The 15,661-nt window shown below is 38.2% G+C and overlaps 2 protein-coding genes across 2 annotated transcripts; one reads left to right on the top strand and one right to left on the bottom strand.

The window, feature by feature from the left end:
* The first annotated feature begins 2,295 nt into the window (after positions 1–2,295).
* Positions 2,296–5,493, top strand: LOC122068462 (cytochrome P450 98A2-like). Its single transcript, XM_042632317.1, has 3 exons — positions 2,296–2,817; positions 2,937–3,334; positions 4,594–5,493. Exons 1-3 carry the CDS (start codon positions 2,331–2,333, stop codon positions 5,245–5,247), a joined length of 1,539 nt encoding a protein of 512 aa, XP_042488251.1. The 5' UTR covers positions 2,296–2,330; the 3' UTR covers positions 5,248–5,493.
* A 6,691-nt stretch (positions 5,494–12,184) lies between these two features.
* Positions 12,185–14,116, bottom strand: LOC122068465. Its single transcript, XM_042632320.1, has 3 exons — positions 14,062–14,116; positions 12,316–13,531; positions 12,185–12,197 (listed from the first exon to the last, which is right to left on the bottom strand). Exons 1-3 carry the CDS (start codon positions 14,114–14,116, stop codon positions 12,185–12,187), a joined length of 1,284 nt encoding a protein of 427 aa, XP_042488254.1.
* Positions 14,117–15,661: the final 1,545 nt, after the last annotated feature.

The following is a 15,661-nucleotide window of genomic DNA, read 5'->3' as shown; positions in this document are numbered from 1 at the left end:
TAATTATAGAGAAAACAAAAAATTTTAATACACATCTTGAGTTTTTTGTTGATGAACAATGCTTATATGTTGAAGTCATGGTTTCTTTTATGGGATTTGCAATTAGTATTGAATAAGTCCATTTACATGGGGGTAGAGGCCCAGCACCACTGGTTTTACTGGTTTTCTGTGTTTGCTTTAAATGTTACCAAAATCATGAATTTCCTCATAGCTGTATCGAGAAAAATTCAGAAAGCAGACAAGTTGTAATTGAGCTGCCTACGGTACCCTTACCAGCTGCACTAGCTGGCTCGTTCATGCTATTTACTTATAAAATATTGGGGGTGGGAAAAGAGAATTTGATGGAATGATTTCTCTTACTCCCACATTGCTGCAGGAAAAAATCAAGTGTTAATAACACAATGGGTTCTGTTAACAGTTCCTCATTTTCTGATCCATCCATTAGTAATCTCGTTTTGGGGAATCTTGTTTCTGAAAACTTTGCTTGCGATAGAGTAATAGACGGGGGAATCTTGTTTTTAGGGAAGGCTTTGCTTGCAATGGAGTTCGCAAGTTAGCTTCAACTTGGTTCGCAATGTTCGCTATCTTTAATCAAGTTCTTCGCAGTGTTCTTTGCTATCTTCTTTGACCTAGCTGAGATTGCAAAAGAATGGTGTTGAAGACCTAGGTTGAAGAAGAACAAAGTGAAAAGAGGGATTTCCTCATTTGTTATTTTAAATGAAGGGTATATTAGTAAGTTCACTTTATTATAAGGGCATTTTCGGTATTAAAATGGTGACATCACCAACTAACAATTTCAAATTCACAGTGACTAACAGATTCTACCTAATTGTAAGAATATTTCAAACTAAGGAGGAGGGGGCATAAATCGTTCAAACCCTTGGATCCACATGTAATTTCGGCTAACTACAGAGGAGGAGGGCGTAATTTTCCTTTTTCCCTTTTGACAATCCTTTGGCAATGTTTGATTGCATGGGAAATTAAAAGGAAGGGAAGTGATTTTAAACCTGAAAATGAAACTTTGGTAATCATTCAACATGATTTTATAAACTACTTAAATTTTTTACCATATTTTGTAATGATGTTTTTTAGATATAAATTTTATGTGAAAAAACTTAAAGGGCAGCGGGCCCTTAATCCCATAAGCGTGCACAAGGTTGGGGGGGTGGCGAAATGATCGCCCCATCTGGGAAAGCGGCAGTAGCAGCAGCCCTGGCCCCCAGCCACATCAGTCATAAATACATGGGTTCCGCTGGAGTCCAATATGATGTCTCAGTACAGAACTGCAGCCCCATCTTATATTTACTTACCACACGAATGTGATTTATAACGATTCTTCCACCCGAAATAACAGTGATGCACTAGAGTTGGAATGAAAGTCTGAGAGATTAATCTTAAATTGTAAAAAAAAATTACCCAACCTAGTTGGAATGAAAGTTTATGAATCAGGGGAAACACTAGGTCAATTTGTGCAAACTAGAAAACCCTTAGGTTGCATGACAGAAAGAAGAGAGTAGAACGTTCGTGGCCTATACGAGAGGGATTGAAATCCTCAGTGATGAGCGGTGAGTGCCAATGAGGATCATGGTTTCAAATATTGGTCTGGGATCGGTCGGATCGGATTAGTATCGGCTGAGATCGATCCCTAATCCGAAACCAGTCTGGGATCGGCTGGATCGAATCAGTATTGGCTGAGATCAATCCCCAATCCGATACCAATTTGAATCGGTTATTCAGATCGTTTCAGGGGTAAAATAGAAAAAATATGATACTTTTATAAAAATCAGGGGTAAAGTAAATCGATACCCACCGATCCGGGATGATATCGGCACTAATACCGTCCCCTAAATCCTTAGTGAGGATCCAATAACTAAGAGGGTTCTGGCATACACCCAAGTCGTTGAAAACTCATTGCCGCTCATGATCTCACCGCAAAGAATTTTTCTACATATGAGATAAGCTACTACTTAAAGTTTGTGGTCTCTCTTATGCTTAGCTGTTCGAATTCAGTGACTATAGTACTCCTATCTTCATCCACCACCTTCTCTGAAAATTGAAATGTGAACAAGATTCTTGGGAACTATTATGTCAGAAATCTGGGACTCATCTAATAATTGCAATGTGCTAGATTTTTGTTGCAAAGGCCCAAGAAATTTGATTCTCGTATTTATTGTGACAAACCTACCAGTTCCTGCAATGTTTAAGAGAGTCAATCCACGTATGTGGACATTACCTGGCCACTCATTTCAACAATCCTCTCTTTTATTTATATATATATATATATATATATATATCCACTTTTACCAAAACCTCAGTCTCCTCCTCCACCCATGGCCTTGATCTCTCTTTTCGCCATAGCCATCATCATTATCTTCCTCTCTTACAAGCTCTATCAATGGCTAAGATTTAAGCTTCCACCAGGCCCACTACCGTGGCCAATCGTCGGCAACCTTTACCATATCAAGCCGGTTAGATTCCGGTGTTTCGCGGAGTGGGCAGAGGTTTATGGACCAATCTTATCGGTTTGGATTGGTTCAAACTTAAATGTGGTAGTCTCAAATTCAGAATTGGCTAAGGAGGTGCTCAAGGAGAAAGATCAACAGTTAGCAGATAGGCACAGGACTAGATCTTCTGCAAAGTTTAGTAGAGATGGACAGGATTTGATATGGGCTGATTATGGGTCTCACTATGTTAAAGTCAGGAAGGTCTGCACTCTTGAGCTATTCACTCCTAAGAAGCTTGAAGGTCTTAGACCCATTAGAGAAGATGAAGTCACAGACCTTGTTGAATCCATCTTCAAAGACTGTACCACTCCTGGTATCTCTCTTCTTTTCTTCTCTATTGTTTCATCACTTCTTGATTTTTTTTGGGTTTTAATTTGCATTTTTGTATACCCTTAAAAAGTGGTCTGATATTAATTTTATTCGACAATGCAGGTAACCTTGGGAAGAGTTTGGTTGTTAAGAAATACTTAGGTACGGTAGCATTTAACAATATAACGAGGCTTGCTTTAGGAAAGTGTTTTGTGAATTCGGAAGGCATTATGGATAAGCAAGGTTTGGAGTTGAAGGAAATATTGTCTAGTGGAGTAAAGATAGGAGGCTCACTTGCCATTGCAGAACACATCCCATGGCTAACATGGCTTTGCCCTCAAGATGAAGAGGCATTTGCTAAGCGTGAAGCTCGAAGAGATCGACTTACTCAAGCCATCATGGAAGAGCACACGGCTGCCCGCAACAAAAGTGGCGACACAAAGCAACATTTTGTTGATGCACTTCTCACTCTTCAGGACAAATACGACCTCAGCGAGGACACCATCATCGGTCTTCTATGGGTGTGTCCACTATCTACCTAGTCCAGATACCTGATTTACACATGAAATCCACTTATTCTCTCTTTTTGTACTATAGGCTTATTCTCTCTTTTCTTACTATAGGCTTTCACATTGACTCAATTCCATGTTTAGATCAGACATCGTTTAAGAATAGTTCGTGAAGACCTGATCCAAGCTACTAGCCTCCTACCTACCTTTCCATTTTAGTCGAGGCATTGCTTTTCATTCTAAAGCAGATGATCAAATTTTAAAGCCCAATGGGTTAGGAGAGGTCTGATGATGTAGGCCCAAGATGCCAGTTAAGCCTTGAGATGGGCTTGGGCAATATTTAAATGTCTCTAACAGCTGGCGGCTGGGAGACATGCACATGCACCTCAACACATGGTCAGGGCTTTTCAGCCGTTGAATGACATTTCGGGCAGCCGAGCCGCTGGAAAGGATTCCGATGCCCTTTCCATTCCCATTTGAATCTTGATGAGGGCATTGCGTTTAATTTCAAAGTAGATGGATCAAATTTAACAGCCCAATGGGCTAGGAGAGCTCCGCTGATCTAGGCCCAAGAGTAAAATCTCTGGGGTTATTGTTGGGCTTCTCTAGAAGTAAAAGTGTATATATATATATGGAGAGAGAGAGAGAGGGTATGTCGCCGGCTTTTCTAGAGCTAGCGGTTCAACTAATGGGAGAGTTGGGATGAGAGGCCTATATGGGACTTATCCAAAGGGAAGAGAAGACAGATAGACGCAGATCTAGGTATGCCACCGTTATACCTAAATCTGTGTCTATCTCTCTCCTCTTCCCCTTGGAAAAGTTCCATATGCCCCAACTATCTCACCCTTTCCATTGATTGAGCCGTTAGCTCCAAAAAACCAGCGACATATCTAACCGCCTCCTATATATATACAGGATTAATGTTCGAGCTAGGCCTTGGCTAGGGCCTACAAATATACACCACTACTTGAGGAACTGATGAAAATACATTAAAATTTTCGATTTCTAACATTAATCAAATTAGAAGATTGCAGAAGAAACACCCTCAACTGCGATATATTCATATAGGTTTAATACAAATTGAAATTACATCTTTGTTTAGGCAGGGAATGGACGTATAAATTATTACTGCCTTTTTTGATAATTAGATCTTTGTTTATCTTAAACCACTGAAGCCCAGATATATGCTCAACCTAACCTCAAAATGTCCACTAATACATACATATCCTTAAATTTTTCTTTTCTGTCTTCTTCCGTTGTATGTATTGTAGGATATGATTACTGCAGGCACGGACACCACTGCAATCTCAGTTGAATGGGCCTTGGCAGAACTAATCAAGAACCCAAGGGTCCAAGAGAAGGCCCAAGAGGAGCTTGATCGGGTTATCGGAATGGAGCGGGTGATGACAGAATCCGACTTCTCCAGCCTCCCTTACCTCCAATGTGTGGTCAAGGAGGCTCTAAGGTTGCATCCTCCAACTCCATTAATGCTTCCCCACAAAGCCAATGCCCATGTCAAGATAGGTGGCTACGATATCCCCAAAGGAACTATCATCCATGTTAATGTGTGGGCCGTTGCTCGAGACCCGACCGTATGGAAGGATCCATTGAAGTTCTGGCCGGAGCGATTCCTTGAGGAGGATGTTGACATGAAGGGTCATGATTTCCGGCTACTACCATTTGGAGCGGGTCGACGGGTCTGTCCTGGAGCACAATTGGGCATAAATCTAGTAACATCTATGTTGGGTCACTTATTGCACCATTTCCATTGGGCTCCTCCCAATGGGGTTAACCCAGAGGATATCGACATGTCGGAGAACCCGGGTTTGGTTTCTTACATGAGGACCCCCTTACAAGTTGTCCCTGTGCCCAGGTTGCCAGCACACCTGTACAAACATGTGGCTGTCGATAATGGAATCTGGTAACTTTGGCTCTAAACTTTCGACCTAAGATTTCAATTCTTCCATGTTTCACAAGTCGAATCAATAGATCATCTTGTTTTTTTCGAACTAATAAATCTTTATTAGGCTTATGAATCTTCTTGTAATAATTTTGAGCTCTTCTTCAAAAAGAATATAACAATGTGTTTTAGAGTGTGAGAGGAAGAGCACAAAAGTAATTAGATTGTGAAAGTGATAATGTTTTAGATATTTTTTAAGTAAGCTTCCTCGGACAAGTGTAGTAAGTACAAGAAATAGACAAGGAGCAGAGCTCTCTCTCTCTCTCTCTCTCTAAACTTAATTCCTTGGCAATCATCTATGTCTTTCCTCTTCTAAAATGCTTATGATCTCATCATGTTAACTTTCTGCCATATTTTCTAGTTTCTAGTTAATTCATTTTCCCTGTTTATTATGTAGTTGATAGGAATTGATTAGTATATAAAGCTTTAATAGTACATTTGCAGATCTAGGATTTGATTGTGCAAATATGATGTTGGTATGTGGTTTACATAGCCAATTTGAACAGAAAATGAAGTCTAAAATTGCTTTGTTTGAATTCGAAGCTTTAATGAGTGTTCTGACTTGAGTTTCAGTCATTGTAGTTGTTGCTGAAATCCAATGTGAGAAATTAACTTCTATGATGTTATCTGGTCATCATTTCATAATTTGAGAACCCCCAGTCTCAGATTCTATGCATCTCTAAATTTTTATCCATCAGTTACTCGATTCAATCTGATGCTATGGAGATTATCAAATTGAGCCTTTTGTCTTTTCGTACGGAATTTTCACTACTATTTTTTCCCTTTTGAAAACCGTTTGGCAAGGTTGGGTTGCACGGGAAATTAAAGGGAAGAGAAGTGATTTTAAACCTAAAAAGAAAACTTTGGTAATCATCCAACATGATTATATAAAGTACTTAATTTTTTTTATCATATTTAGTAATGATGCCTTTTAGATATAAATTTTAGGAAAAGAGAAGCGGCAGCGTGACCCCTAATCCCAAAAGCACGCATAGAAGGGGGAGGGGGGAGAGGCGAAATGACCGCCCATGGTGTAAATCCCACCCCTGTTAATGCTTCTACATGCACTCCTAATGGAACGAAACTTGACTGTTGTCTGGATTGCAACCAAGTAGCTACAATCCCTAGTTCCAGTCAAGGGAATGGAATCTTAGGGGTAGGGGTGAAAAAATTCACCCTAGGTGGGTATTTTCAAACCTCCCCTTGGGATCCCATTCCCTTGACTGTTACCATGAGGTTGCAGCTACTTCATTGGAACCTAGGCAGCAACGCTGCAACGAAATTTTTTCCCTCCCACTGGCCCTCCCACTGGCATAGGGGGCCACTTTGCCTTTAAGGGAACCCTCTCCCTAATTTTACATTTCATCCAAGGGATTTAAATGCAAAAGAAAATGAATCTTAATAATCAATTATGGAATGATATGGAGTTCAGCCTCCACCACCTCTGTAACTGTTGCAACATTGCAATGAACATCCAATGGTTGGGAGCCCCTTGGAGTGTGTGCCTAAATGCTTGCAACCGCTGGATGCTCACCGCAATATTACAACAGCTGTATAAAATATGGACTTTAGTAATATAATCATGTAAAATAATGATTAAAGTTCTTAGATTTGATTACTTCCCTTTCCTTTAATATCCCTTGCAAATCAATTAGAGCCAAAAGGTTTTTTAATCCCTTGCGCATTAGAAAGCAGGGAAAGCAGCAGTGGCAGCAACCCTGGCCCCAGCCACAGCTGTTAGAGGGGAATAGGAACAAGGAGGCCAAGGGCTTCAGCAAGAGTCACTTCCATCCAGGCAATCATAAACACATGGGTTCCAATGTTCCACTTTGATGTCTCATTACAGAACTGCAGCCTATCATATATTACTTACCAAAGAATCTAACAATGTGTTCAGAGTCTCAGAGAAAGAGCACAAAACTAAGATAAGATTGTGAAAGTGATAATGTTTTAGATGTTTTCTAAGTAATTTTCCTCCGACAAGTCTTGTATGTACAAAAATAGATACGATAAAAATATCTCTCTAAACATGTCTCGTATGTTACCAAAAAAAAAAAATCATGTACCGTATCATTGTTGCACGTGCTTTATTATGTTGCATTTTTAAAATATTTATCAAAAATTTCTGTAATCATTATCCTAAAAGGTTATGTCACAAACTACAAATCATTTTATATTTGATTATTAAATTTCATTTATTTTCTATCCCAAAGTAAAATCAAAATTACATCTAAAAAGTATTATTACTAAATATATAATTATATTGGGTAATGATTACAATTTTTTGATTATGTATAGCATATGCAAGTACCTCCAAGTAGGGATGTCAATTCGTGGCCTGACCCGACTAAACAGATCGGGACCGACCGTTTATAGACCGGCCTGGCCCGGACTGTTTATTAAATGTGTCGGGCTTGAGCCCGGCCCGTTTTTAAATGGTCGGTCTTGGTTTTGCTACTTGGACCGTCGGGCGCCCGACCGAGACCGACCTAAGCCCGACCGAGACCGGCCTATTGTGCACCGACTTGGCCCGACCCTTTAATGATTGGAGAATACCTATTTTACCCCCCAAATTAAAGAATAAAAACTAAAAAGTAAAGACATGTTCACATTTTAAATAATGGTTATATTTGGTATCATTTATTGACTTATTTTCATTTTTTTGGGCTTGCATGAATGGACTGGAATATAAGTGCACATTTTAAAGAGGGTCCGTTTAAAAACCGGTTAAAACCCGTTTAACATTAAACATGTCCGTAGCCCGATTAAGGCCCGACTAAAGCCCGATTAAAGTAGCCCGATTATAGCCCGAGGCCGACCGACCGAATATAAAGTGTACCATGCCCTCAATAACTAAGCCCGATTAGTCCTCCCTTTGAACGACCGGTTGACACCCCTACCTCCAAGTGTCTTTCTCTCTCCTCCCTTTGAAATGATACATCTACAGTTGTTGTAGGAGGAGAGAGTAGATACGAGGACTGAGATTCAATCCCAGCCACATGTATAATAGAGAATCTAGAGATACTTTGCAACCCTTGATTTCAATTCTTCAACTTATGATGACCCAGTCCTTGGATAATCTACCTTTGAGCGTGGTTCTTTTTTTTTTTTGTAGACAGAAGGGGTATCTGACTTTACGCCGACTAAATCCCCTCTGGGTTCATATATGACCCCTGTGCCACGTAAGAATCTGGAGCTTCTGGGCCCTAGTGAACCTCGGGTGGCTGGCCCCAAGAAATTATGCAACGGTGAATTTTTTATCACAAGAGCACACTTCCTGAGGTGGAGTCTCATGTCCCTTCCAAGCCAGCTGTGCTAACCCCTTGGATTTTTGAATATTTATTTTGTACCTCCTCTATATGTTCTAGCTCAGGCCTAGCAAGCACATGGTTCTTTTTATTGAACATTTAGCTTTGATTTCTTTGACTACACATTCTCCGATTCTCTAACCGACATGGACATAGATATACTTTCTCTTCTTTGAAGTAATGCTTTTTCTTTTTCCATAAAAAAATTGTGTAGAGAGAGGACCATATAACCTGGGGTACAGTCAACAGCACCCCCTATATTTGGACTCGCCCACTTATGAACCCTCCTGCAGACTGCCTCATGCGACCTGCATACCCAATGTAGTCACCTACGGCTTTGGTGAATCGATATACTCTTTTCTCTTTCTAGCAATGCCCTTCAGGGTATTCTAAAATTGAGAAATTTATTATCAGTCCCCTACACATGGCCTATATTTAGTAAAATTCTCCTACCTTTTATTTTCTTTCTGATACTACCTTGCTTTTGAAATTTTACATCTCTTTCTCCCTTCTCTTTTTAAATACCCAAATTACCCTCATTTTCACTTATAACTTATTAAAATTTTTTCAAATTTTTTTATTCAAAATATGCTTTTACTAATCTAAGAAAACAATCAACCGTCTTTGTCCTTCAATTATTACTTGATTTAAATGTTACTTTTTTTGTTGAAACTCAAACTCCTCCTTGGCTCCCAAATCGTTATTTTTCTATTTTATCTATTTTGATTTTTTTTTTAAAAGACATTATTAGTATTGAGTCACTTAAAGATATTATTTATTTATCAGTTATTTTTGTCTTATCCATCATCAAGGTTATTGTTCCTTTTTTTTTTTCTTTTGTCTCATCCATCATCACGAGTTTAGTAATATATATATATATATATATATTTTTTATTGATATTGGCTACTGATACCAATTCGGATCGGTATCGAATTTAATGTTACATTCTCCGTTAGCATTGCGACACATGGTTTTAAGGATTAACAAAATTATAAAAAAAATTGATAAAAATATTGAATTTATATTATTCTCAACCAATATCAATATGAACCACTTAATCCTTCCACAGTGAAAATAGATTTAAATTTATGGGAACTCGCCACCCTCTAATGGAGGAACGAGACCCATGTAAAGTTTTGATTTTCATTCCCAATCAATTCAAACCAATCAATTTAAAAATTGTTTAATATGTTACAAGTGGAAATGAAGGGTAATCTGGGTATTTAGAAATAGCAGGAGAGAAAGAGATGTAAAAGTCTAAAAGCACGGGAGTATTAGAAAAATGTAAAATGTAGAGGAGTTTTAATAAATATAGACTAAGTGTTAGGGAGTGATAGTAAATTCTCCTCTAAAATTAAATAGAACTATAAAAATTGACTTTTCAACCAATCCAACGATGTAGACTTAAGGTCTAACAGTACACCCAGAGGTATTCCCTTGCAGACTCTTTGGTTGTCTGGTAGTGGCCATTATATCAGAAAATGTTTAAATTAATGGAATCAAATACCTAACCCTCCTTGCCGTCATCTGATACACAATCCTTTTTTTTTTTTTTTTCTTTATTCCTCACTTTTATCCTTTCATTTTCATCGCTTGACCCAATTAAACGTTTATTTATGGAAAAATTACCTGGGACACCGCTAGATTATGGTCAGATTAATTAAGATATCTAAAATTTTGAAAATATTACTTGAAGCATTATACCAGATCGTGTTAAACTTTTATTAATGGTTGAATGAAAATACCATTTTTCCCTTATAAAATAATAAAATTAATACTTAAGAAATCAAAATCACTAATTTTTTTTGTAGGAAAATAACCAACTTACCCTTTAAGTAGTGGATGAAGGGATTTCCCTTTCACCCATCTTCCATCTCAATTCCTTCACTACTTTGTATAGCAAATTATGGCATATTCAGTTCTAAGGTTTTATAGGTTAAGGTTGATTTGGATTGTACAAGAAAAACAACAAGCTCTTTCTTTTCTTCCAAAACCTTCTTCAGCCCCCTCTCCTTCCATCCCATACATTAACAAATCCCACAAGCAATAACCCACCACAAGCGGCCAGATCTGATTTAACGGATTTAATACTCTATGTTCAGTTGATGTCTGCAATTGGTTCTTGATGGAATTGATTGAGTATGATGTGGAATGCTTCATTCGAAATCTTGGGCGGAATCAATCAAAGTGGAAGGAATTATTTCCATTGCAAGCAGGTCCTATCCTTCCATTTTTGGTTTGGTGTTTAGAGGTTGAAGCCAACCAAGGGAAGGTATAGTCCCTTGTTTTGGTTGATGGGTATGGGGTCTATTCACTATCCTTAAAGGGTAGAGGAGACATTTAATATTTTTTCCACCCATGATCATAGTTAGCAAATTCGGATTCGGGAATTATTCGGCCGAAGAATTATTCGGAATAATTCGTTTGATTAATTTAAGGGTTCGGTCAAAAAAGCGGTCAAAAAAGCGGACAAAATAAAAATCGGATTCGGATTCGGATTCGAGAATTATTCGAGTACCAAAATAAAAGTCGGGCAAAAAATTCGGATGTTTATTTTTTATAATTTATTGTATCTATTTTATTTATTAAGTAATTAACTTGATATGTACACCTAAGAAGAGAAAATTATTGTAGTTCAAATATACAATACAGTAAAAAAACTAGAAAAAAGTTGTCATTGAGTGATGAAAGCAATGGTTACAGTAATTCAATTTCTAATGCATGTTTTAATGCTTCTACCAATTATCCTGTAGGGACATAAAAGTTCAAAATGACTTCATTCAATCCATAAGTCCATGACTCACATAATTCCATCATTCATGCTTAAAAGGAAAAGCTATTCTAAATAAAGCAAAACATCCACAAAAGCATAACAATAGTTATTACATCACCAAAATTTAAGTACTCAACTAAATCATTATATACTATCTGGGGGTTGAGTCTCGCTCTCAGTAAAACTAGCACTTGCACCAAATAGCAAGTCTTCAGCAATGCTATCATCCACATCATCCAACAATCTCTCTAACTCTTTATCAACGTCCTCAATGCGCTGATCAAAATCATTGACACTAATATTGTCAAGATTAATGGGTAACATGTTTTTCTGTTCAAGTTCACCCCTTTTTTCCATCATCAACGAATTCATTCTCACATAGACTAAATCATCTAACATTGTTGCTGACAATCTATTCCTCCTTTTGGTTTGTGCTGCATCCCAGGCACTCCAATTTCTCTCACAAGCTGAAGAACTACATGGTTGGCTCAATATTCGAATGGCATACTTCTGTAAGATAGGAATAGCATCACCTTGTATATGCCACCAAACCCCTGTCATTGGCAAAATATATATATATATATATATATATATAAACAATTTTAAAAGACAAGTAATCTTTACATAAGAAACAATAAACTAAAAATTTTAAAAAGAAAATAATTATTACACTTACGAGGATGACTAGTTTCCATCATCATCTTGGCACTGGGAGTAAAAAGAGTGCTAGACTTCATGTGGTATACTGCCAGCTGTCCATAATATTCTCTCCTCTCATCTTGTGGAACCACTGTTTTACCAATGAAATCTGTTGCATCTTTCATTTGAGGAATCTTTTTGAATCTTTCATTAAAAAAATAAGTGGGGTTGAAAACAGCAGCTGCATGGTGAATGATTCCCAAAATATTTTCATCTCTTCTCTTATCAAAGATTTTCAAAATTTGGTCATACCGGTGGTTTTTCTCATAATGCTTCTCCAATACCTCTCTTGCTCTTTCCATTGCTTCATACAAATACCCTGATGTAGCTCCATCATCATCAACCAAATGGAGAACTCGAATGATTGGTTCCATAAATCTCAAAATCTCTTTTGAATCATTCCAAAACGACTCCCTTTGAATGGTGTCCACTACTCGTTCTGCTTCTAAAGATCTCGAATTTCTTAGACTCCTCCACTCAGCTGATGCAACTAGGAGTCTAAGCTTCTCTTCCACTTCAACAATTGACTGAAGCATTAAAAAGTTTGAAGCAAATCTAGTTTTGCAAGGATATTTTAGATCCTTCTTTGTGAAACTCCTCATCAACTGTAAGACAATTATTGACTTGTACAAGTAGTCAATAATTCTTTTGGACTCATCAAAAATTTCTTGAACCCAAAAAACCTTTTCATAGATATCCTTCAACATTAGATTGATACCATGGGCTGCACATCGAGTCTTAAACAACCAACGATACTTTCCAGTAAGCATATCAAGTGCACTTGAATAATTGGATGCATTGTCTGAAATGAGCTGAACCACTAAATTTGGGCCAATACTTTCAATCTCTTTCTCAAGAATATCAAATATATAAAAAGCAGTCAATTTAGCATGAGAACACTCCTCTGACTTCAAAAAGAGAGCACCACCTGGGGAATAAGCAATCACATTAAGAAAATACCGCTTCTTCAAGTCAGTCCATGAATCAGACATGAATGTACAACCAGTTTGCTTCCAAGAAAATTTTACTTCTTCAGCATATTTTTCAAGGTCCTTTCTTGCTTCAGGAATTATTCTTCCACGAAGGGTTCCATAACTTGGAATAGGAACACTAGGACCATAACGGGCTGTGCACTTCACAAAATTGATGAAAGCATCCGATTGAACAACATTGAAAGAAATGTTATTTTTAATAAAAAGATCACGAAGAGATTTCTCCCAAGTTGATTTGTCCATCTTAGGGATCATTTCCTCCATTGTGGACTGCCTTTGACTAGTTATAGCTAAAGGAGAAGAACCAACTATACTCTCACCACTGGTACAACTCTTCCGCTTTTTGCTACTTGATTCAGAATTAATAGCAAGAAAAGCTTCTGCTTGGACATCATCTGATACTTTCTCACAAGAGGCAACATCATGACCACTAACCTTAGCTAAATGATACTTGAGTCGAGTGACCCCTCCATAAACTTGTTTTTCACAAAATTTGCATTTGAAATGTGAACTATCAAGTTGCTCAGCATGTTGCCAAAAATTTTCTTTTTGTCTTCCCATTTTTCCTATTTGTTAAAAGTTGAAACACAAAAAAAAAAAACAACATAAATCATTTCATATAAACAAACAAATACATCTGATATTAATAACTACATTACATAAGCAAATAGCCTCTGAATAATTAAAGAATCAAGTTTTCAAGTCCCACTAACATGCATAGCCTTTTACAATGCATGACCAAAGGTAAAATACAATCAACAGAGAAAAATAAGCATCAAACAGCTCTTCACTCAAAATTGCATTCTTTCCTTTAATTTTCCAACCCAAAGCTGTCAAAATAGTAGACCCAGCCCCTATGCCACATTCAATCTGCCCCTATTTTTTGTACAATGGCATGGAGATATTACTAGATTCACCCAGTTTGCACTGGCAAAGGGAAAGCACAAGAATGCAAATAGAGAGAAGTGCAACAGGTGCAAACAACAGTAAATTATCTTGCATTTACTGCCATCTTTCAATAGAAGAAACAACAGTAAACAGACAGAGATTTCTACTGCCATCTTTCAATAGAAGAAACAACAGGTTCAAAACAACACAACAGGTGCAAACAACAGTAAAGTTGGGACTTGGGATAACAGGTTCAGCACTAACCAGTCCTCTCGAAGGAAAAATGTTCAGAATTTTTCAAATAACACAATTCGGCACCCGTCGGCCGCCGCACCCTGGCCCTGAGTCCCTGTCTCCCTGACCTCACGAGGCAGGGAATGATGAACAAATGCTACAGTGACGTTAAGTTCTGCAGAAAAATTCTGTATCATCTACTCGTTGAAAAAACAAACAAAGAAACTCAAGATTGGTACCCAAACAAAGACTTATAATTTTGCAATGCTCACCTGAGAGATGACACCAAGTACTCCGAAGGACACTTGTGTGGCACTAAGATCATCAGGTTGAGTAGTATCGATTACTCAGAGCTTAGCATAGTTGTCATTAGGTCCTGCGGGGGTGACGATTCGAAGTCCGACGACATAGTCGTGGACAGCACTTCCCTTCCCCCACAAGGAGCTGCCGTGGGCGCCGGTGGCCAAAAGTCCACCCACTGTTAATCCCCACCAGTAGGGCGAGTAAGGCTGTATGACGGCCAAGATCCCAATCGCACTGTTAATCCACTGTCCACCCACTGTAAACGCCGACCCTCTGTAAACGCCGACCCTCTGTGCGACAGTGGGGATTAACAGTGCGAGGGTAGGCAGTGGCACCGACCACCGTCTGTGGAGCAGGTGCGGCGGTCTCCGTCGTCCTTGGCACCGACCACCGTCTGTGGAGCCGGTAATGTCAGTCTTCCAGAAACAAAAACGGCTCATTTTCATCTTTATTTTGGCTTTTGTCCCATGCTCTCCTCACGAGTCACCTACCTTCGAACTCACGAAGTCACCGGAGACATGGATTGGAAGAGACATCAAGTGACTGAGATCGACAGAGTCGCCGGTCGAAGTCTCGGAGATGGAGAGGATGAGGGTTTGGGGGAAGAAACAGAAAGAAACGAAAGTTCAGAAACCCTCTTTTTGGCTTTTGTAATTCGATTTTTTTTTTTTTTAATAAAGTGTGTTTGAACCGAATTATTCGGTTTAAAACGGTTCGGTCCGATATAATCGCGATTTTAAATCTAATTAGAAAAAGGCGCGATTTTTAAAGAATTTTATTTATAATTCGGATTCGGTCAGAATTTTTCGTTTAATTCGGAAAAATTCTGTTCGCGAGAATTATTCGCGAATAATTCGGCGAATTTAATAACTCTGCCCATGATGTCTTCACTGGACGGTAACTGACTAATGGGCAAAGGCTAGCTAGATGTAATAAATCTTAAATGCAAGGGTGGTTCAAGTAAACTTTTCAAATTTTTGGGATGTCAAGCAATCTAGCAATAGTATAGAGGGGTTTCAAGTAATTTTCCCTTTATTTTTTAATTCCTCATCTCTTATTTTCATTCTCCCAAAGTAACACACAAAGCTTTGAGTTATAGAAGGTTAAGATGTTAAATATCTACTCTTTAACACACATCGTACACGTTCAAACCAAATTACATATTAACAAAAAAAAAAAAA

This window comes from Macadamia integrifolia, unplaced genomic scaffold (assembly GCF_013358625.1).
Source record: "Macadamia integrifolia cultivar HAES 741 unplaced genomic scaffold, SCU_Mint_v3 scaffold401, whole genome shotgun sequence".
In the NCBI taxonomy this organism is placed as follows: Eukaryota; Viridiplantae; Streptophyta; class Magnoliopsida; order Proteales; family Proteaceae; genus Macadamia; species Macadamia integrifolia.
Note: the sequence above shows the minus strand (reverse complement) of the source record. Positions and strands in the feature narration are given on the sequence as shown.

Coding starts and splice junctions, on each gene's coding strand:
- LOC122068462 (XM_042632317.1), top strand. CDS start 2,331: ATGGCCTTGATCTCTCTTTTCGCCATAGCCATCATCATTATCTTCCTC. Junction 2,818..2,936: donor CAAAGACTGTACCACTCCTG/GTATCTCTCTTC, acceptor TCGACAATGCAG/GTAACCTTGGGAAGAGTTTG. Junction 3,335..4,593: donor CCATCATCGGTCTTCTATGG/GTGTGTCCACTA, acceptor TATGTATTGTAG/GATATGATTACTGCAGGCAC.
- LOC122068465 (XM_042632320.1), bottom strand. CDS start 14,116: ATGGCAGTAGAAATCTCTGTCTGTTTACTGTTGTTTCTTCTATTGAAA. Junction 13,532..14,061: donor TCTTCTATTGAAAGATGGCA/GTAAATGCAAGA, acceptor GTGAAAAACAAG/TTTATGGAGGGGTCACTCGA.